This window comes from Lithobates pipiens, unplaced genomic scaffold (genome assembly GCF_037356315.1).
Source record: "Lithobates pipiens isolate NorthernLeopardFrog02 unplaced genomic scaffold, aLitPip1_a1.2 Scaffold_18, whole genome shotgun sequence".
Lineage (NCBI taxonomy): Eukaryota > Metazoa > Chordata > Amphibia > Anura > Ranidae > Lithobates > Lithobates pipiens.
The window spans coordinates 319,527,770-319,549,707 of NW_027507758.1; the positions used below are offsets into that span (position 1 = coordinate 319,527,770).

General features: G+C 43.2%; 1 protein-coding gene across 3 annotated transcripts in view; it reads left to right on the forward strand.

Moving 5' to 3' along the window:
- The window catches only part of RRAGD (Ras related GTP binding D), a 93,792-nt gene extending 88,487 nt beyond the window's left edge, over positions 1-5,305 (forward strand). For all 3 annotated transcript variants that reach the window (XM_077487258.1, XM_077487259.1, XM_077487260.1), the window contains exon 7: positions 10-5,305. In XM_077487258.1, the coding sequence (XP_077343384.1) occupies positions 10-158 (149 nt within the window). In that variant the 3' untranslated portion in view covers positions 159-5,305. The remainder of the gene's footprint in view (positions 1-9) is intronic.
- The last annotated feature ends 16,633 nt before the right edge of the window (positions 5,306-21,938 follow it).

Sequence of the window (21,938 nt, forward strand, 5' to 3'; positions counted from 1 at the left end):
TTTGTGCAGGTTTAATAGATTACAATTTCCATTGCTTTCGTAAAGCTATTCAAGAAGTCTTTGAGGTGAGAGTGAAAGTGCTCAGATCTCGCAAACACCTGAGTCAAATACGAAAGAACAGAAATACTCCCAATGGCACCTCAAGAGTTCCTGTCTAGGACTGAGGACACCCCCAATGCTGCTATGAAGTCAAGAAACCACCTTTGGGACAGATGCAATAGGACATTTCTTTGACAATTAAAATCATTATTTACTTCTTTCATGTACAGTGCCTTGCAAAAGTATCCACCCCCCTTGGCGTTTACCTATTTTGTTACATTACAGCCATAAGTTCAATGTTTTTTTAATCTGAATTATATGTGATGGATCAGAACACAATAGTCTCCATAGATTTGGGCTTTATGGCAGAGTAGTTAGAAGAAAGCCATTGCTTTCAGCAAAAAACAAAATGGCACGTTTTGAGTTTGCGAAAAGGCATGTGAGAGACTCTGGTGCTCTGGTCTGATGAGACTAGAATTGAACTTTTTGGCCATCAAAGAAAACGCTACGTCTGGCGCAAACCCAACACATCAAATCATCAAAAGAACAGCATCATGCTGTGGGGATGTTTTTCAGCAGTCGGGACTGGGAAACTGGTCAGAGTTGAGGGAAAATACTAAATACAGGGATATTCTTGAGCAAAACCTGTACCACTCTGTGTGTGATTTGAGGCTAGGATGGAGGTTCACCTTCCTGCAGGACAATGACCCTAAACACACTGCTAAAGCAACACTTGAGTGGTTTAAGGTGAAACATGTAAATGTGTGGTCAGACTTAAAAAGTGCAAACCATCGAACTTCAAGGAGCTGGAGCAGTTTTGCAAGGAGAAATGGGCAAAAATCCTGGTTGTAAGATGTGGCAAGCTCCTAGAGACTTATCCAAAGTGACTTGGAGCTGTGATAGCCGCAAAAGGTGACTCTACAAAGTATTGACTTTAGGGGGTGAATAGTTATGTACATTGACTTTTTCTGTTATTTTGTCCTATTTGTTGTTTGCTTCACAATAAAAAAAAAATCTTCAAAGTTGTGGGCATGTTCTGTAAATTAAATGATGCAAATCCATGTTAATTGCAGGTTGCAGAAAAACACGAAAAATGCCAAGGGGGTGAATACTTTTGCAAGGCACTGTAATTGTACACAAGGGATATAAAGCTGGATAAATATCTACCACCAAGTTTTCTTGTGCAGCTCCAGCTTAAACTATTTCTCTTCTGTTCCAGAAATCATTGGGGAAGGATAGAACCTTTGGAAGGCTATTCTTGTGCCCACTGGAAAGATTTTGTATTGTTTCCTGTAGAATTGACAAAGCAGGAATGGATTGCAAATCCTCACAATGGGGACACAAATCGTAGTAAATCCTGACAGGGGTTCAACATTTTTGTGCCATGCACTTCTGGTGTCTGTTGGCCAATACCGCTTTTTCTATATCTCCATCAACTATTGGACTAAAGTGTTACTAAACCCACAACAGTAAAATCAGTGTATATATTCAGTAAAGCATGCTTGTTATACTAACTGTGGAACCTAAGGGGTTAATCCTCTGCATTGTGTAAAAAGGCTGTTTGTTCCTGTTTGCTCTGCTCTTCCCCTTCTTCCACTATAATCAATCCATCTCCTGATAGTACAGAGCCTTGGTGGCACTGTGCACATGCTGAGTTTGGTGTGTATTGCTAGAAAGTTGTTTGTTTTTTTTTTGGGGGGGGGGGGGGTTGGGCCAGTGCATGTGATTGGCACAGGGCCAATTAGCACTGTCCAGACAGAAAGCCAGGCATCATGCAGCCTCGTGGGACAGTCAGAGGAGAATGAAACTCCTCCTACAAATTTTAACCAGACACTGATAGAAGTCATAAGACTGCTATATAGTGCTGATGAGAAAAAAGTATTTAGCAGTTTATATTTATTAAAATAATTGAATTTCCATGTTCTGTGTACTGTGGGAGACCAGATCCTGGGTTTAGTAACACTTTAAGAGAAAGCTAGACACCAAGAGTATCCAGACATGCTTGGTACTTTTCCTTAAATTTATAGAATGGAGACAAAAACATGAACCCCACCCTCTTCATTAAACCCCATGAGACTACTTCATCAGCACCCTAGTTGACTAGTGACAATCTGCTCTGTACTATTTTAGAATATAGTAAGAGTTCATTATTACATTAATTATAAAAGAATGACATTTAGTGACACAATGAAAAACTCTTCAGTCATGGTTAAGTATATTTAAAGACATACAAATGTACTTTTTAAAATATAGCAGTACAAAGCGCAGTAGTCCATAGCAACCAATCACATTTCAAATGAGACACGATATTTGCTATGGGATACAGCATTTTGTCAATGTTTTATTCATGGCTGCTAGTTTATCAGTACATCCGGTATGTATGCAGGAAGCTTACTACTAAACAAAAGCACAGTTGACTCCGCAGTTCTCTAACACTATTTTACTGCTACGTATAACCATTATTTTGTAGGTTTTATGATTTTTATATTGTAAATGTATTTTTGCACAGAAGAGGTATGAAGATGCACTTTTTATACTACTAATGAAACTGAAATGTGTGTTTGTTCTTCCACTTATAATACTGAATCTAATAGGACAGTAAATAATTTATTACATTTTTTGCTAACAAAACTGAAATAATCAAATTAAGTTTGCTAGGAGATTATTTACGAGGACACTAAATATTTAGCACAATATTTAAAGGGACTCTTTCATAACAAAAACCATAAAATAACCGTTGTGATATGGCATACGTTTTGGAATTTGGTGAATCACACCATGATCAAACTAAATATATGAGGATATTTTCTAAATGATTTCCACTTCAGGAAATGTTCAGCCTTATATTTATTAAGCTATTCCCTATGTGAATGTGCAGAATGTGTGGAGGTTTAAGATAATTTCCATTGAAAACGTTTCATTTTGCTTTGTTGGAAAGTGATAGGTATAACTTTATACTTACAACTGCAGCCCTTTTGTGGACTTTCGGATCCTTTAGAAATATCCACGTCTCTAAACAGGCTACTTTCAGTGATGGTGTCCAGATTTCCCAGTGACGTCAATAAATCCAGTACACAAACCAAAGAGTTAAGAGCTGAAGAATGTTAGAGGAACCTAATGCTGCTTGATCTTACCATCAATGGATCTAAATCATAGGATTTGATATTTGATACTACAAAGTAAAAGTGACATATTGTGCACTGCTAACATATGTAATATTATCGGTGGCTTCTTCAAAGAGGAAAAAGTGTCATTAACATTGGGAGTTTCTTAAAGTTTTTTCACTAGATATAAAAGCAAAATGAAGCTGTTCAAAAAAAATAATAAGGCGGGATGGTATCCCCATCTTGGCGGCTGGCTAGCAGGACCCATGCAAGTCAACACATAGCATCAGTGGAGAAGAGAACACCCCCCATGATTGGAAACTGACACTGAGTGGGGGCTTATGTATAACCCACCTGTCCCCATTATAAAAATATGCTGCTCTTGAAAAGTATAGGTAAAGAAGAAAGATAATGTTTGAAATGACAGCAATTCTTTACATTTTAAGCAGTATGATTTTTAATAGGGGGGTCCCATATAAAATCCATGTCACTACACTTCACTTTAAATTATATCTTGAAATAAATTAAACTGAGTTTGGGGAGATAGCTATGAGTTTACTTATTTCCCTTTTCTTATTTATTTCTTCTCCAAATTAAATCTGCACTCCTGAAGGCCTTCTATAAGGATACATAAATAGCCCTGCAAAAAAATATTCAAGTCTAAGTCCCCTGGATTCTAAATGTATATTGCATGTGTACTGCTGGTTAAAGGTAAAGTCTGGATCCCCCTTGTTTGCAGTTTATAGTTTTTTAATCTTACCTTTTCCAGTTATCTTCATATCTTAATTATGATGTTGGGACCGCTTTATGCAACAGTACCCTGTGAGTGCAGGGCATCATTAAAGTGGTAGTAAACTCCATTTTACCACTTATACCTACAGGTAATGCCCCATACACACGAGCAGACTGTCCGACAGAAAATGTCAGACAGGAGCTTTTCATCGTATATTCTGACCGTGTGTATGCCCCATCGGACTTTTTACATCAAAAATTCTGACGGACCTAGAAAGAGAACATGTTCTAAATACTTTCAACAGAACAAATTCCTATTGGGAAAACCGCTTGTCTGTATGCTGTTCCGACATACCAAAAACAATACATGCTCTGAAATAGAGAGATGGAAGCTATTGAACTTCCTCTTTCTAGTCCCGTCGTACGTGTTGTACGTCACCACGTTCTTGGCGGTCGGAATTTGGTGTGATCGTGTGTATGCAAAACAGTTTCAGTGGAATTCTGTCGGAACTCCATCAGAAAAACCTTCAGAGTTTATTCTGACGGGAAAACCGGTTGTGTGTACAGGGCATTAGCCTATAATGAGGCTTACCTGTAGGTACTGTGAATATCTTCTAAACTTGTACTGTTTACAAGATATTCAGTGTGCATGCATCCGGTGATGTCACTGGCCCATGCGCTCTCAAGGTCTGGCATGTAGCCAGAGGCCATGTACCTGGAAGGAAGACCAGGTGAAGATGAAAGCCCTCTCAGCAGTGACAGTGCGCTGCTGGAGGACTTTGTTGTAGGGTAAGTCTATCATATTGTGCTAGTATGCGATGCACATTATATGACATTGCCTTGCAGGGTTTTTTTTTCTATAACTGTGGTTTACTACCGCTTTAAGGTGTCATACCACCCAGAAGACTGAAGACATCTTAGTAGAGAGGTACTGCTGCAGGGGATAGAGGTAGAAAGAGGGTGAATATTGCAGCCAGAGCTGCATTATTTTTTAAAACGTTCAGGGAGACTTGAGGCAGCCCCCCGACGATGGAAAGTGGCCTAATGGGATTCATCAGCAGGCTCTATGATGACATGCTGCTGTGCATGCATGTGACCTCTAGATTGTTGGGAGCAGTCTTAAAGCCTTGTGAGATGTGTGACATAAATATCCCAGGAGACTATGGGCAGCCAGGGGCTCTGTAATTGTTGCCTATGTGAGAAATACGGAAGTGGTGGGTAGGCCACTTCAAAAAAGGCATAAAAAACATAAAAAAATGTATCTGGGAGTAAAAACTAAGATTTATGAAAGTTGAGAAGAGGATGAAGGTCCATTTTGTTCACAATGGTTTATTTGCAACTGCTGTTTAATGTTTTTTTTTGTTTGTTTGTTTTTTTGATTTTAAAGTGGTACTATGGGCAAAATAAAAAAATAAAAAAATCATATATTATGCAGTCTGCTAATATCATTAATACACCACGGTTTTTTTTTTTTCTTCTGAATTCAGCCTGCAACAGATTTTGTTACCTGTTCATCCTGGCAAAAGATTATTATTTTTTTACACTTCCTGTAACAGGCTAAGCTGCACATACGTGACAGTTACATGGATTGGGACAAACCAAATAACACTGCTGGGGCTGTGTACGAAAGCCAGTGTTTATTAATATTGGTTATGACTTTTTCTAATAGAAATAAAAGTGTTTTTTATATTAAATATATATTTCACTTAAAATCCATTGAGAACTACCATGTCCATCTAAAGTAAGACTGCAGAATGAACAGCATTGACACCCTGCTGAACAAAGCGGAAATATAACAATTCTACAGAAAGAAGAGTGGAGATGTTTTCAGACGTTTCAGAGGCGACATGATGGCTATCTATAAATGAATCAATAGTGACTGTAGTGATGTTAATGAGATTCTCATTTAAGTGTCGTATACACAATGAGAATATCAGACGAATGAGTTTCCATTTTTTTTTTTTACATGCTAGTCTCATATATAAAATGACGAGGTTACTAAAGTCAGAAAAATTCTCGTACGACAGAATACAACTTATTTTTTTTTTTTTGTCAAATAACTTTTTATTATTTTAAAGTGAAACATTACACGTCAAACACTTCAGTTCAGCATTGGGGGAGCGGAAGAAAGGGATCAGAAAAATTACAGGGGAGAACATACCATAAAAGCATATTGGCCTACACAACTTATTTTTTAATTTCTGAGCATGCATGGTCAGATTTTTTTTGGACAGATATAATCTACTGATTAATCGAAAATCGTATGATCTGGTATCGTATGAGAACCTTTTTTTTTTTTTTTTATCCCTTCGGATCATTTTGCATGAACTGTCATGATGGGATCTCAAAAGATGTGTACTAATGATCAGATTATCGTACGATCGCTTTGAAAGTATTTTTCTTCTGATTTTGCACTAGGCATTAGGGTCCCTCACAAAGACATGCAATCACAACTTGAGGGTGGAGGAATGGAAGTTTATTCTAAAATTGTGCAGGGGGGTTTGTTACGGTTAGAGCAGCAAAAATGTAGAACTCCCTTCCCAAAATTAGTGGAATAAACTGGGAACGTTGACAGTTAAAAAACAAAAATTATACATGCGTCAGAAAGCAACAAGTATGTTAACAGGCTGCACTACATATGCCAATAATAATTTTCCCCATAGTTGCATTTTAGGGTAATTTGCAAAGCCCAGTAACCAAAAGCAATAATTCTCAAATAATGTTTGTTACTGTGACTGCTCTAAGCTGCTGAAATTTGGAAACTATATTTATAAAAAAATTCACATATCTGTTTGACCATCAAACCTGCATGTCAATCTATTCTGTGCACATTCAAATGTTCTCAGGCTATTATATTCTTCAGATCGTATGTTTATCATTGTAAAAAGAAAAAAATAAACAGTTTGAGGAAAATACTGCAGTATGGCCACTAGATGGAGCAGAGGAGCACACTTACTCAGCACCATCTAATGACCATAAGGCTGCATTCACACCTGAGCGCTTTTCTGGCGTTTTCTCTCGTGATTTTGGCGTGTTTTTATGCGCAACTTGCATGTTTGTATGTAACGTTTTTGGACTGTTTCATCATTTTTTGCTAGGTATTTCAGCTTTTTTAGTTTTTCCATTAGCTTTTATTTCTTCTTTTATTATTCATTTATTACAATGGTTTTTTTTTTCGTTAGGGTAAGGGGTTCAAGTTCAGTTTATATTAGGGTTAGGATTAGGAGTTGTGGTTAGAGTTATTATTATTTTTTATTGTATTTTATTTATTATTATACGAATAATAATAAATGAATAAATAAACTGTAAAATAAATACACAAATAAAAATCATAAATAAAAATTAAATACATTCAACAAATTAATACTAACCATAAATAAATAATTAACCCTTAACTTTAACCCTGACAACTTAAAAAAAAAAATAACTAAAACACCCTAACTCCAATACAAAATAAATAATAATGTATTATTATTATTATTATTATTATTATTAATAATATAATTAATAATGTATTTGGGTTTGTTGTTTTTATTATTATTAGAATAATTTTAATTTTTTAAGGTTAAAGATTCATTATTATTTATGAATGTATTATTATATATTATACATTTATTTTACAGTACTTATTTCTGGTGATTTTTAGTTATTTGTATATTTATTTTATACTTATTTGTTCATATATTATTACTATTTTATGTTTTACATTTTTTTTCACTTGAGCAGAAAATCACGCAAAAACTCACAACAAATTTGCACAAAAACACGCGAATGGCACGTTTCCATTAATTTCTATGAGAATAGAAATGCGCAAAAAACGCTCAAATCTGCCCGATTCGAGCTACAAAAAAAGCTCCAGAAGTTTTTTTGAGCTTTAGGCTTTTGACTTTGGGTGACATGGAGTGAAGATGTGAACTATCTCCATAGAAAATCATAGATTTTTTCCTCCTCTGGCATTTTGGAGCTTCAAGCTACAAAACGCTCAGGTGTGAATGCAGCCAATGCAGTATTTTCCCCATTGGCACAGCTTCTTTTTTTTTTTTTCAATAAATATCATTCAATCTGCACGGATGATGGAATGAGAAAATTCAGTTTTGGCCCATTCGCCCAGAATGAATTTTGCGTGCAGTTTTGATGGACAACTATGTAATTTTGTATTCATTTATACTTTGAATATTGACATTTAATTGAAATATCACGTTTTCAATCAAATAAAGTAAGTATGTCCTAAATGCTGTGAAATCTAGCCAATTTTGATTGATCTGTGAACGTTCTACTTGTGCATAAATCACTAATATCACTAGAGAAGCCTTACCTGTAGGTTTCTTTTATTTTTTATTTTATTACCTTGCATTGAAACTGACATAACTATTTTCCCTACAGAATTGTACCCTACTTGGAAATGAGATAATCAAATAAATGATAGATGATTCTAGAAGTGTCAATAATTGTAATGTAACTTTCTTACAAATGTTCTTACGCTTTGGTGACAAAAGCATTACATTTCACAACTTAGAGTTGTATTCTAGGGGGAACTGCCTTATGCATACATTTTTTTAACAGCGGTATTGTTTTAGGGTATAGGAGTGTAGCGCTACCCTCATAGGAGAAAATGGATAAGATGGGTCATCTGTTCTTTGCCTCAACCTTCTCAAGAACCTCAGCCCCTCTGACACACCAGGTTGAGTGTACAAACACACCATATTATAGGAAATTCCTGAAAGTAATACTCAGTACCCAATAGTAGTGCCATAGCAAAGAAAACAGACGCCAAACCAGGTAGCAAAAGCAAGCTTAATATTTCTCCACCCAATCTGGTTGGTAACTAGGCAAGCATAAAATGGATTAACAATGGTAATAACACAATTTAGAATACAATGGTGATTAACAGTATAACCTAGACATGTGCAATTCGTTTTGGGCCAAATACAAATTCAGGCGAATTTTTGGTTATTCGGAGATTCGGATACATCCGAATCTCCGAATAACCAAAAATTTGTCTGAATTATGAAAGAGTAACGAACAGTAAGGAATTTAGTTAAGATTCATTCAAATTAGTTTTTTTATTGGTTTTCTAACGAATTCCAATTTTCAAACCACCGGCCAGGGTTGTGGAAATTAGGCCCTTCTCCCCATGCCCATCAACATGAGGACAAGGTACTTTGGGGTGAGGCATGTGGCCTGGCATGGTTTAGGGTGGGGGCACTCGCTCATCACCCTCCCTTTCCTGACCCACTGGGCTGCGTGCCCATTTTTTTGGGGGGGGGGACGCTGTTTTTCTTTTTCATTTTTGACCTGAAGAGCCTGGTATGGCTGTTTTTTTTTTTTTTGGAATTTTCTGTTGTCGCCATTGTTTTGTTTACATTTCAGCTGTCAGTGGGGAAGCCAGCTGTAAGTGGGAAAGGAACTCCACCCAAAAGGGGAAGCTCCACTTGTCTGCCTCCTCTCCCCCTCTGCTGCAACATTTGGCACCTTTTAGGGGCAGGGGGAAGCAGATTCCTGGTTTTGACAAGTACCTGCTCCCACTTCTGGCTCATTTTTCTTTGGCAAAGTGAGCCGGAAGTTCGGCGCCTCCTCCTTTCCCCCACAGCTTGCCCATTAAGAAAGCGCAGCTCGATTCTCACATGCGAAGTAGGAAATCGGCCGTGAACCTGCAAGGCTTCGCTAGTGGCTTCCCTTAGCCAAGATGGTGATGCCAGCACCCGAGAGCCAATTCAAGAGAGGACATCGCTGGATGCCTGGACAGGTGAGAACCCTAATAGAAACAGTCACAGCTACTGTATTTGTATTTTATCTTGGGGGGCGGAAAACACCTCTTTAAAGGATTGCTTTAGCAAAAAAAACTTTCTAGTCTACTTACTTTATGTTGCACATCCCCACAGGAGACACTAGTCTGGTAATTGCTCTGGAGTTATCCTGCTTTCACTGAATTGAGTGGTGTAATACTTGGACCACTCTGACAAACCCTTTACACAAATCAACCTCGCCAGTTTAATTGCTTCCGGACCACTCCCCACAAATATACTGTGGCAAGGCGGCCCTTCAGGGCCTTTCCTGGGTGTGGAGCCACTGATCGTTCCTCGAGGCAGACAGAACGGTGGTCTTTCTTTTTTTTTTTTTAAATTTATGTTTATTGAAGATTTTTTAACACACATATAACATACAAACGTACAAAAGGGACCCCAAAACAAAACCCCCAAACCCCCACCCAACAAACTCCTCCTTGTGCAGCCCTCCGCTCAACTTCTTAGCTCATTTTATGAACACAACCGTATCTCCCATACAACAAAAATGACTCATACCGTAACTGATGATTGGAATACCCAGAATGAAGATGTAGACCACCCCAAATATAGCAGCACCCGCCCGCCCCCCCCCCCACCCCTCAGGGGGGCACCTCCCGCCTAGCAATTAATTCACAGTATCTGCAGCATCAAGCCAGCTACTCCACACCCTCTCAAACTTAGTAGGACACCCTCTACTGAGATAAGTGGCTTTGTATAACGGCAAAGCTTTATTAATTAAACCCTTCCAGTAGGAAATCGTTGGAGGTGCAGGTTTCTTCCAGCATAACAGGATAGCTTTACGTGCATAAAATAACGCCAGAGAAATCAGAGTCCTCTGCGCCTTTCAAGGTGCCAACTCCTCCACCAGCCCGAGCAAACACGTCGCGACCGTGACCGGAATCGGCACCGAAAGTACAGACTGTAAGACCTGCGTTACACCCTTCCAGAACTCAACAATCTGCGGACACAGCCAAAACACATGGTCAAAGTCAGCTCGGTCAGCTGTGCAACGCCAGCATCCCTCCGCATCCGTACCATAAATTCTGGCCAGTCTAGCCGGGGTGTAATATATTCTATGCAGTAATTTAAACTGAATAAGCCTGTCTCTAGCCGAGACTAGGGTCTGAAACGGGTAGCCCCACATGTCATCCCAATCCTCCCCGTCAAAGTCAGGTACCAAGGCACTCCAGATGTCTCTACATTTTTGGATAGGCTTTGGTCTGTCATGGAACAACAGTCTGTACACTACGGAAAGAGGCTTTTTCAGGTCCTCCGTCCGCAGCGTCTTCTCCAGAGGCGACACTCCCATCTCCACAGCCCCAGTACCGAACTGAGAGAGAAAAGCGTGCCGCAACTGCAGGTATCGAAAGAAATACCAATTTGGAAGATCATATTGAACCTTAAGCTGATCAAACGGTAAAAGTTTCCCCCGTCCTACCACATGTTTCAATTGTTTAACACCAACTTTGGCCCATATTACCGGATCTGGGATTTCTCCAAAGTGCGGCAATTTAGGATTAAACCACAGAGGAGTGTCAGGAGACCAACTCCCCTCTGGTTGTTTCAGCAAGGCCTGCACCTTGTCCCAGGCCCGTATTGTTGCTCGCATCGAGGCCGTCAGCTCCAATGAAGCCTTCGGTCCTCTATACACCAAATAAGACAAGCTTTCGTACGAGCCCAACAGAGCCGCCTCCAGTACATTTGCCGAATCCCCGTCCTCCCGCGTCAGCCAGCGGCCAGCAACCACCATTTGCCCAGCTAGATAATATTTAAAAAGATCCGGCAGTGCCAAACCACCCTGACCCCATGGCTCCTGCAAAACCCTAAGGCTTATTCTGGGGTGTGTAGCGGCCCATAAAAAGGACCCAAAAAGACTGTTGACCCGCCGAAAAAACGAACAGGGAACCCAAATTGGAGAATTACGCAGAAAATAGAGAAATACTGGCAGAACCTTCATTTTAAGCAAATTAACCCTACCAATGAGGGACAGTGGCAGATGCTTCCAAGCTTCCAACTGAACCTTAGCCCTGGTCAACAAGGGGGAAAGATTCAGAGACATATAATCGCCCACTCTCGGTGAAACTTTCACTCCCAAGTACTTAAATTCCTGCACCCAGGCAATGGGAACTCTCGTGGTTGCCAGCGCTCGCGCCCCCCCATCTATATCCATCAAGTTGGACTTCTCCCAATTAACCCGGAGTCCAGAGAACTCAGCAAATTTGTCGAGTACCCCGAACACTGCCTCCAAGGAGGGCCCTGCATCCTTCAAGAAGAGGAGCATGTCATCCGCATAGAGCGCAATGCACTCCCTAATACCCCCCACCTCTAGAGCACCCACCCCAGGCGATTGCCTCAAGGCTATAGCCAGTGGTTCTATAGCCAATGCAAACAAAAATGGGGATAGTGGACACCCCTGACGCGTGCCCCTATTAACGCTAAACTGAGGCGAGACTTAATTAGCTATTTTAATACCCGCCTTTGGCGAACTATACAACAAAGCAATCCAGGTGACATAGATCTCCCCAAAGCCCATGCTCCACAGAACCCTCAACAGGTATTGCCAGTCCACCGAATCAAAGGCCTTGGCCATATCCAGGGAAACCACTACTCTAGAACCTTTTTCAGTGGATGCAATTTGTAGGTGGGTAAACAATCTGCGTAAATTAGTGTCAGTAGACTTCTGCGGTATGAACCCCGTCTGGTCAATATCCACCAAAGTCGTGATAACCTTAGAGAGTCTTGTAGCCAGCACCTTCGTGAGAATTTTTAAATCTTGGTTCAGCAATGAAATTGGTCTATACGAAGAGCACTCAAGAGGGTCCTTGCCCGGCTTCGGTAGCAGGATCACCTGCGCCTCCAGCAGAGATTCTGGGAGACACCTGTGTTCCAAGCAGTAGTCATATAATTGTTTAAGTCTAGGAACCAATGCTTCCATATGCTGTCTATACCACTCGATGCAGAAGCCGTCCGACCCAGGGGATTTACGGGCAGGAAAGGACCTAATAGCCCTTTCAATTTCTTCCGTCGTAATATCAGCCTCCAGATAATCCCTATCCGGCTCGGTCAGCCTCGGGATCTGCAAAGATGTCAACACCCCGTCCAACTCCGCTACGTCATAAGTCGGTATGGGTGCGTATAACGTCTTGTAGTATTCCACAAATGCGTCCAGTATGTCTGTTGGGGTCGTCAGTAGGTCACCCTGAGCATTTTTTATACAAGGGATATTAGTCGGGACCCTTTGCTCCGCCACCAGCATGGCTAACAGTTTACCATTCTTGTCCCCTTGTTCAAAAATAGATTCCGCCATTTTTGTCCTAGACGTGTGTGTCAGGTCAGAATAATGGAGTGCTAACGCACGCCTTGCCTCCAACAGGCTACCATAAGTGACATCAGACTGATTAGACGCGTAGTCCATGGCACACACCCTCTCCCTGTCCTGTAGTTCTTGCTCAACCTGATTATGGGACCTACGGGCCTGTTTAATGGCAGAAATATAGTGCCCCCGCATACAAGCTTTAAAGGCGTCCCACACAACATCGGCGTCCGCAGACCCCTCGTTGTCTTCCCAGTACTGCACCAAAAGTGGTGCCACTTGAGAGGACACCTCTTCCACCTCCAACCACCCCGGGTTTAATTTCTACCCCCTCCCCACAGGACCTAAGTTGGATCCAATGTGAATTGACAGGGGAGAATGGTCCGAAATACCACCCGCCAAATATTTTGCCCCCCCTACCACTTGTAGCATGGATGCATTGGCAAATGCCAAATCTATTCTCGAGGAGGATTTATGAGTTTTAGAGAGATGGGAATAACCTCTGGTGACAGGGTTTTTCCAACGCCATATTTCCGTCAAGGAGGCAGCCGCCGCCCAGGCAGACAGATCCGCCGAGGCCACCCTAGATGCGTTGGACGAATCCAAAGCCGTAGATAGAATAGCATTAAAGTCCCCGGCTATAAGGAGAGGGAGATGCACGTAGGGCGCCAATTTACCCAATAAATCATACAGAATTTGGATCTGAAATGGGGGTGGAACATAAACATTTACTAGCACCATCCTAGACCCTCCAATGTCAGCTACCAACACCAAAAACCTGCCACCCGGGTCCGAGATCACATGGTGAATGGTGCACGGCACCGCCTTACTAATTAAAATTGACACTCCCCTGGAATAGGTAGAGTAAGTAGCGTGTAGTGCCCTCTGTACCCAAGCTCTACGTAAGGCCAGTACCCTGCTCCCATCCAGATGCGTCTCCTGCAAGAACACCACATGCGGGCTGATAGTCTTAAGATACTGAAACATTACAGCTCTTCGGAACTTATCATTAAGACCTCTAACGTTCCACGAAACTATATTAAACCTGGAACCCGCCATCAGTCCCCAAATAAATCATGAAACGGTATATGAAATACATATGATACCTGTGACACATACAGTGGAATACTAAAAGCACACATAACATTGAGCATAGAATTAGACAATATACCTTGGAGGGCTGCACCTAACAAATCTCCCTCCCTTTGAACCCCATAAACACCCTGCTGTCGTGTAACAACACAAAAAAACTCGTACACGCAGCCTATCCCCAAACCAAGTTCAAAAACAGTCCTTGAAGGCATGGCCTCGATGGGTCAAAAATGGACCCCTAGACCGTAAAACAAAAACCGCGAACCAAAAAAAGGGGTTCACGTGTAGACAAACAGTACAGAAAAAAAAAAAAACCTGGACATAGTGTTCATGTGCCTGGAGCTCCTGCTCCGCTGACCACCCGACAATCCGTTGGCATGAATATCGGGACAACCCTTTCCTCCACCACCCCCACCAATCCCCTGGTCCAAACGGGAGCAACAACGAAAGAGGAGGTTGTATAGTCAATCTTGGCAGAGGGCCTCACCCGAGGCAGGGAACCCGCAGGAGACCATATATGAAAAGCGGACATCAACCGCCCCCACCCACCCCCACCCCCAACCAAAAAGAAGAAAAAGTCAAGCTCTTGGCAGGATAACCATAAAAAACATCGCTGGAGGGGGCTCCATCTTCAGAAAAACAGGCCACCCCTCATCTTGGCAGCAACCACAAACGGCAACAAAAAAATGAAGAAAATGAAGAAAAAGGGGGAAGACCGGTGGGTGTAGGCAGCCCACCCTTGGCAATCAAGAGCACCTCAACAGGGCATTTACAGCGACTGTAGCCATTGATCAGCCTCCGCAGGCGACTCAAAGAATTTCACCGATCCTCCGTGTTGCACCCGCAGTCGGCTGGGATAAAGCATTGAATACTTCAGCTCACGCTCCCGCAACCTTCTTCTGATATCTGTAAATGTCTTGCGTCGTCGCTGCAGATCAGCTGAGAAGTCAGGATACAGGTGCACCGTCGTGTTCTCGAAAGGTAGGTTCTGATGTTTACGAGCCTCCCGCAGGATCCGGTCCCGGTCCCGAAAATTGAGAAAGCGTACAAGGAATGGTCTACGGGGGGCCCCCGGAGGACCCCGACTGGTCGGGACCCTGTGGGCCCTCTCCACCACATACGTCGGGGGCACATCCGTCAAATGTAGCAAGGATTTGAAGAAATCTTCAGCAAACTCAGCCGGACGGTCTCCCTCAGCTCCCTCCGGTAGGCCCAATACCCGGACGTTGTTTCTCCGCAAACGGTTTCCGGCGTCATCGGACTTGGCCACCAGATTCTGGACCGTTCTCTGCAGTGCTTGAATGGCCTCATCATGACGGTGAGTAGTGTCTTCCGTCGCCGAAATGCGCGTTTCAGTCTCTGAGAGCCTGCCCCGGAATTTGTCAAAATCAGCTCTTATAAGGTTGCATTCCTCCGCTAGATGATCTATGCGTACCAGCAAAGATGTTCTACTCTGTTCAATTGCCGCAAGAATAACTGTGGTATCATTGGCTGGCGGCACCGTGGGAGCAGATGAATTAGCCTCCTGTGGGGCCGCCTGCTCCATATCTGCCATTAAAGCCTTGAATTGATTCAAAAGGTCACTGGGATTCTGAACAGGCTGAAGCTGTGCTTTCTTGGCCGCAGACTTCCCCTTGGAGGGCATGGGGAGGAGGCAACAGGCCAGCCGGCCTGAGGTGAGCTTGTGTGCAGTAGAGAGGGTGCGCCCCTTTAAGGATACTCAAACACAGGGATACAGGCAAGGATGATTGGTACAATTAGCAACACAGTTCTGGTAGCTCTCAGAAACTTCTCACTGCCAGCAATAGGATGATAGATCATACACAGAGATGTGCCATGCACTAAGGAGTGGAGGGGTAGCCCTTTAAAAGTCTCAGTTCATGTGCCCAGCAAGAAGAGCAACCGGGAAGGACACTAGGGCAGTCACCCACTCTCCCACACCTCTCCCCACCGCTCCTGTGCAGACACCTGTATCCCCAACACAGCACTCACCGCCCCAGCAGGGATAGTAAAGGGCCTCCTGACAGCCTGTAGTCCTCCCACCGGCGGATACACCGCTGCGCGGCCGAGGGCGGCAGAAAGTGTCCCTTTAGCAGTAGCTGGCAGCAGGGCCCGAGGGTCCGGTTCCGGACCGCGTCTCCGCCGTTCCTCTCGGATCCGAACGACCGCTCTGAATACTCTGCTGCGGCCGGTCCGGAGGCTCCACAGGCCGCAAGATGGCGGCCGGATCCCGCGAGGCGACTAGGCCGCAATCCACGGAGCCGCCAGAAGCACCGATCGCGGCCCCAAAATGCTGCTCCGCCACTCCGCGGGGTGCCCGGAATGCAGGGGATATCGTGTGGTCCCCCCCAAGGTCAAGCAGGCATAGGATGGGAAAGGATTGAATTCAGGATGGCAGGAGCTCCAGCACAACACGTCCTGCTCGGTCTACATCCGGCCACGCCCCATCAACGGTGGTCTTTCTTAGTAAACAAGGCAGGTCGCTGTTCTGTGACGGAAGAAGACACAGATCTTGTATGTCTGCTAAGCAGGAACATGGATCTCTGTCTTCTTAAGCCCCATACAAACTATCAGATTTTATGCTGATTTTTTCCTTCAGATTTACCAAAGCCATATAATATGAGGTCAATGAATTTCAATTTGTATGCAATCAGGCAGGCCCATGCACTACATGGTTTAGATAAATCTGAAGGAAAAAGTCAGCAGAAAATCTGATAGTGTGTATGGGGCTTAACAGTACAAGCACCCCCCCCCCCCCCCCCCAGTTAGAAAGCACTCCAAGGGAACACACTGCAAACAATGGCCTGGTCATGAAGGGGGGTAAACCTTCCGGAGCTGAAGAGGTTAAAGGCTAAGTTTACTTCTTTTTTTTTTTCCTAAAATCCAGCTCTCCTATGTACCAATATACTGTTAATGTACCTTTGTTGCAGAGAAATAAAAGCTTTCTTTGATCTTCAGAACAAGGCCTTACCTTAGCCTTTGCTGTGTTACATAGAAAACTCTATGAATCCCTAGCATGTAGATTTAGGACATAGAAACCAATAAGACACAGGAAGCAGTTTACCAGCTCACCTCATTAGCACACATACTTCACCAATCAACTACTGTAGGTTTGCATGGCATCTCAGCATCCCTCCATGCGTGCATTTGACTGGCTTGTCAATGTAAAGTGCCACAGCTGCTATGTTTGTACGGCATCCCCAGCGTCTCTGCAGACAGGCCCGGCCACATGCTAAGCTCCCTGGGGATGTGGGTTGGACATCCCCGATGTAGTGCAAGAGCCTGCCTGACTGGATACAGAGTGAATGTATAGATCATGTAGGTGTGTCCTCCTATGATATCGTTTTTGTAAATCTAAAGAAAATTGTACAGAGATTGTACAGTCAAATTGTACAGTGAATGACCTTTATACACCTAAAATGCACTAGTCATGCGTTCAGTGCCATCAATTGTTAATGGCACCCCAAACGTGGAAGCAAACTTTTTGCCACTTGAAAAACTAGCAAAAAATGTGTGTCACAGGAAAAATGTGTAAAAAAACATGCATTCCTAATGGGGCCTGAAAGTAAAACTGGTTTGTTTACACAAAAACAAGGCGGCTCCATTTATATCTGTGTGTTTTGAAACGCATGGCAAACCACACAAAAAATGACCACTTTTGCCTTGCGTTTCAGAAACGCGCTGCAAACGCGCTAAAAAGCAAGGCAAAAAACGCACCACGCTCTGCTCTAAAAAAAAGTTCTGGATCTTTTTTGGGACGATTGTTGCAAGTGAATGGGCTGCCCTATGCGTGAAGTGCGAAAACGTTCCAAAACGCCCTCCCTCAAAAAAACACATGTGGGAATATGAGTTCCCGCTACACAGAGATGCGAATGGCACTTGACAGCTGAGAGTCACCATCCACTCCCTCCTATGTACTTGTATAAAACTTGGCCATACACCATGCAACTTGATTGTACAATCTTTATAATTTTCTTTCGATTTACCAGAACTATGGAATAAGGGTTAAAACCGCCCCACTAGCGGCTGAATAGCACCATGAAAATGATGGTAAAGCAGCACTAAAAATAGCACCGCTTTAACGCCAACACCCACAGCCGCTCGGTGTAAAAGCCATCCTAAAGATGGCTGCTGTCCTCTCCCTGAGGTAATGATGACCAATAGGGATGAGCTGAACACCCCCTGGTTCGGTTCACAGCAGAACATGCGAACAGACAAAAAATGTGTGCGAACATGTCAACACCATTAAAGTCTATGGGACACGAACATGAAAAATCAAAAGTGCTAATTTTAAAGGCTTATATGCAAGTTATTGCCATAAAAAGTGTACGAGACCCAGGTGCTGCCCTAGGGGACATGTATCAATGCAAAAAAAAGTTTTAAAAACAACCATTTTTTCAGGAGCAATGATTTTAATAATGCTTAACGTGAAACAATAAAAATTAAATATTCCCTTAAATATCATGCCTGGGAGTCTCCTTAGTCTGCCTGTAAAGTAGCATATCTTTCCTGTCCATAACAGTACCGCAGAAAAATTTAATTTCTAAAGGAAAAAATGTAATTTAAAATTGCTCGCGGCTGTATTGTCGGATCTCGGCAATATACATATAAAAATCACTGAAAAAAATGGTGTGGGCCCCCCCCCATCCATACCAGCCCCTTCAGGTCTGGTGTGAATTTTAAGGGGAACCCTGAGTCAAATAAAAAAAAAAAAATTGCACGGGGTTCCCCAAAATCCATACCAGACCCTTATCCGAGCACGCAACCTGGCAGGCCACAGGAAAAGGGGGGGACAAGAGAGAGTCCCCCTCCTGAACCGTACCAGGCCCTATGCCCTCAACATGGGGAGGGTGCTTTGGACATTGATGAGGCGGCACTTATGGGCACTGATTAGGTAGCACTAATGAGGAGGCACTAATATGCCACACTTATGGGTAATAGGTGGCACTGATAGGCGGCACTGATAGGTGGCACTGGTGAGCACTGATAGGTGGCACTAATGGCTATTGATGGGCAGCACTGATAGGTGGCACTGATATGCATTACTAATGGACACTGATTGGTGGCACTTGTGGGAACTGATTGTTGGCACTGGTGGGCACTGATTGCTGGCACTGGTTGCGCTGCATTGTAATCAGGGCAATGATGATCAGTGCCCTGATTACATGTCTGGATGTCCCCTGGGGAGGTGATGAGCGCCGATTACCGGCATTTCGTGTTAACATGTGACTGGCTGTGATTGGACATAGCCGATCATATAGTTAAAGAGCCGTGGCTCTTTACAGAGATCGGGGTTGCGCCGTGTCCTAGCCATTCGGGTGCACCGCCATATGACATCCACCCAGAACGAGAGCTGCACTGTCCCTCCATCATTTGATGGTGGGTGGGCAGCAAGCGGTTAAAGAGGAAGTAAATTTCCTGTGCAAACTTTTACCTATACAGTGGATATAAAAAGTCTACACACCCCTGTTAAAATGCCAGGTTTCTGTGATGTAAAAAAATTAGACAAAAATAAATCATTTCAGAACTTTTTCTACCTATAATGTGACTTATAAACTGTACAACTCAATTGAAAAACAAACTGAAATCTTTTAGAGGAGAAAAGTAAAAATACAAAACTAATGTGGTTGCAATAGGCTGCTTTAACACTGGGACGGGCGGGCGCTGACGGTAAAATGCTGCTAGTTTTAGCGGCGCTTTACAGTCATTTTAGCTTAAAAAGCTAAAAGTGTCCCGCTAGTGGCCCGAATAAAGGGTTAAATGCGCCCGTGTAGCACCGCTGACGAGGCGCTTTCCGGGTGCTTCGGCAGCAGTGCCCATTCATTTCAATAGGCAGGAGCGGTGGAGGAGGAGCAGTGCACCGCTCCTTCATCACCCCAGAGATGCTGCTTGCAGGACTTTTTATAACGTCCTGCCAGCGCATCACCCCAGTGTGAAAACACTGGCTCTCACACTGGGATTGCAGGGGAGGTGTTTTTCAGGTGCTTTACAGACGCTATTTTTAGCCCAAAAGTGTCTGAAAAACACCTCAGTGTTAAAGGGGTCTAAGTGTGCGTACCCTCTTATAACTGGGGATGTAGCTGTGTTCAGAATTAAGAAATCACATTCAAACTCATGTCAAATAGGAGTCAGTACACAACTACCTTTATTTAAAGTGCATCTGATTAAACCCAAATAAAGTTCAGCTGTTCTAGTAGGTCTTTCCTGATATTTTCTTAGCCACATCCTACAGCAAAAGCCATGGCCCACAAAGAGCTTCCAGAGCATGAGAGGGATCTCATTGTTAAAAGGTATCAGTCAGAAGACAAGTACAAATGAATTTCCAAGGCATTAGATATACCATGGAACACAGTAAACACAGTAAAGACAGTCATCATCAAGTGGAGAAAATATGGCACAACAGTAACATTACCAAGATCTCTTTCCAAAATTGATGAAAATACTATAAGAAAACTGGTCAGAGAGGCTGCCAAGAGGCATACAACAACATTACAGGAGCTTCAGAAATATCTGGCAAGTACTGGCTGTATGGTACACGTGACAACAATCGCCCAAGCCTGGCTAATTTTTGCAAAAAAACACACCTGATGTCTCCCAAAAGCATGTGGGAAAATGTATTATGGTCTGATGAAACCAAGGTTGAATTTTTTTGGCCATAATTTCAAAAGATATGTTTGGCGCAAAAACAACACTGTACATCACCAAAAGAGCACCATACCCACAGTGAAGCATGGTGGTGGCAGCATCAAGCTTTGGGACTGTTTTTCTTCAGCTGGAACAGGGGCCTTAGTCAAGGTAGAGGGAATTTATGAATAGTTCCAAATACCAGTCAATATTGGCACAAAACCTTCAGGCTTCTGCTAGAAAGCTGAACCTGAAGAGGGACTTCATCTTTCAGTATGACAATGACCCAAAGCAATACATCCAAATCAACAAAGGAATGGCTTCACCAGAAGAAGATAAAAGTTTTGGAATGGCCCAGCCAAAACCCAGACCTGAATACGATTGAAAATCTGTGGGGTGATCTGAAGAGGGCTGTGCACAGGAGATGACCTCGCAATCTGACAGTTTTGGAGTGTTTTGCAAAGAAGAGTGGGCAAATATTGCCAAGTCAAGATGTGTCATGCTGATCACAGAAACCTGACATTTTAACAGGGGTGTGTAGGCTTTTTATATCTGTGGCACCCTGGAGTTTAGGCAGGGATGCGCCTCACAGAGGCTCTAATAGGCTTCAAAATAGTGTGGGCTCGGGGAGCAGAGAGTGCGCCCTGATCCCACCCAATTGTGTGACGATAGTGAATACAGTTTCGCTATTTTCACACTAACCTTCCTCCCCGTGCTAGGTCAACCTATTGGATGGCTGACACTTAAGAAGAGGAGCAGAGGAGATATGCTGGAGCGGAGGTCGCTGCCGCTTTGGTGCATTGGAGCTGCTGTGGTAAGTCCCCTCTGTCAGAGCTGCGAGCCCCGTGAGTGGGTGGGGGGTTGGTGGACTCAGTGGCTGCATGTACTGGGCACAGGTGGCTGCATATGGTGGGCAAAGGTGGCTGCATATGATGGGCACAGGTGGTTGAATATGATAGGCACAGTGGCTGCAATTTATGGGCACAAGTGGCTGAATATGATGGGCACAGTGGCTGCGTTTCATGGGCACAATGGCTGCATTTGATGGGCTCAGTGGCTGCATATGATAAGCACAGTGGCTACAATTGATGGGCACAATGGCTGCATTTGATGGTCTCAGTGGCTGCGTTTCATGGGCTCAGTAGCTGCATTTGATGGGCACAATGGCTGCATTTGATGGGCACAATGGCTGCAATTGATGGATAACGTGAAGCTCCAATTGTTGCTGTATTTTTCAGTTTGTTTTCA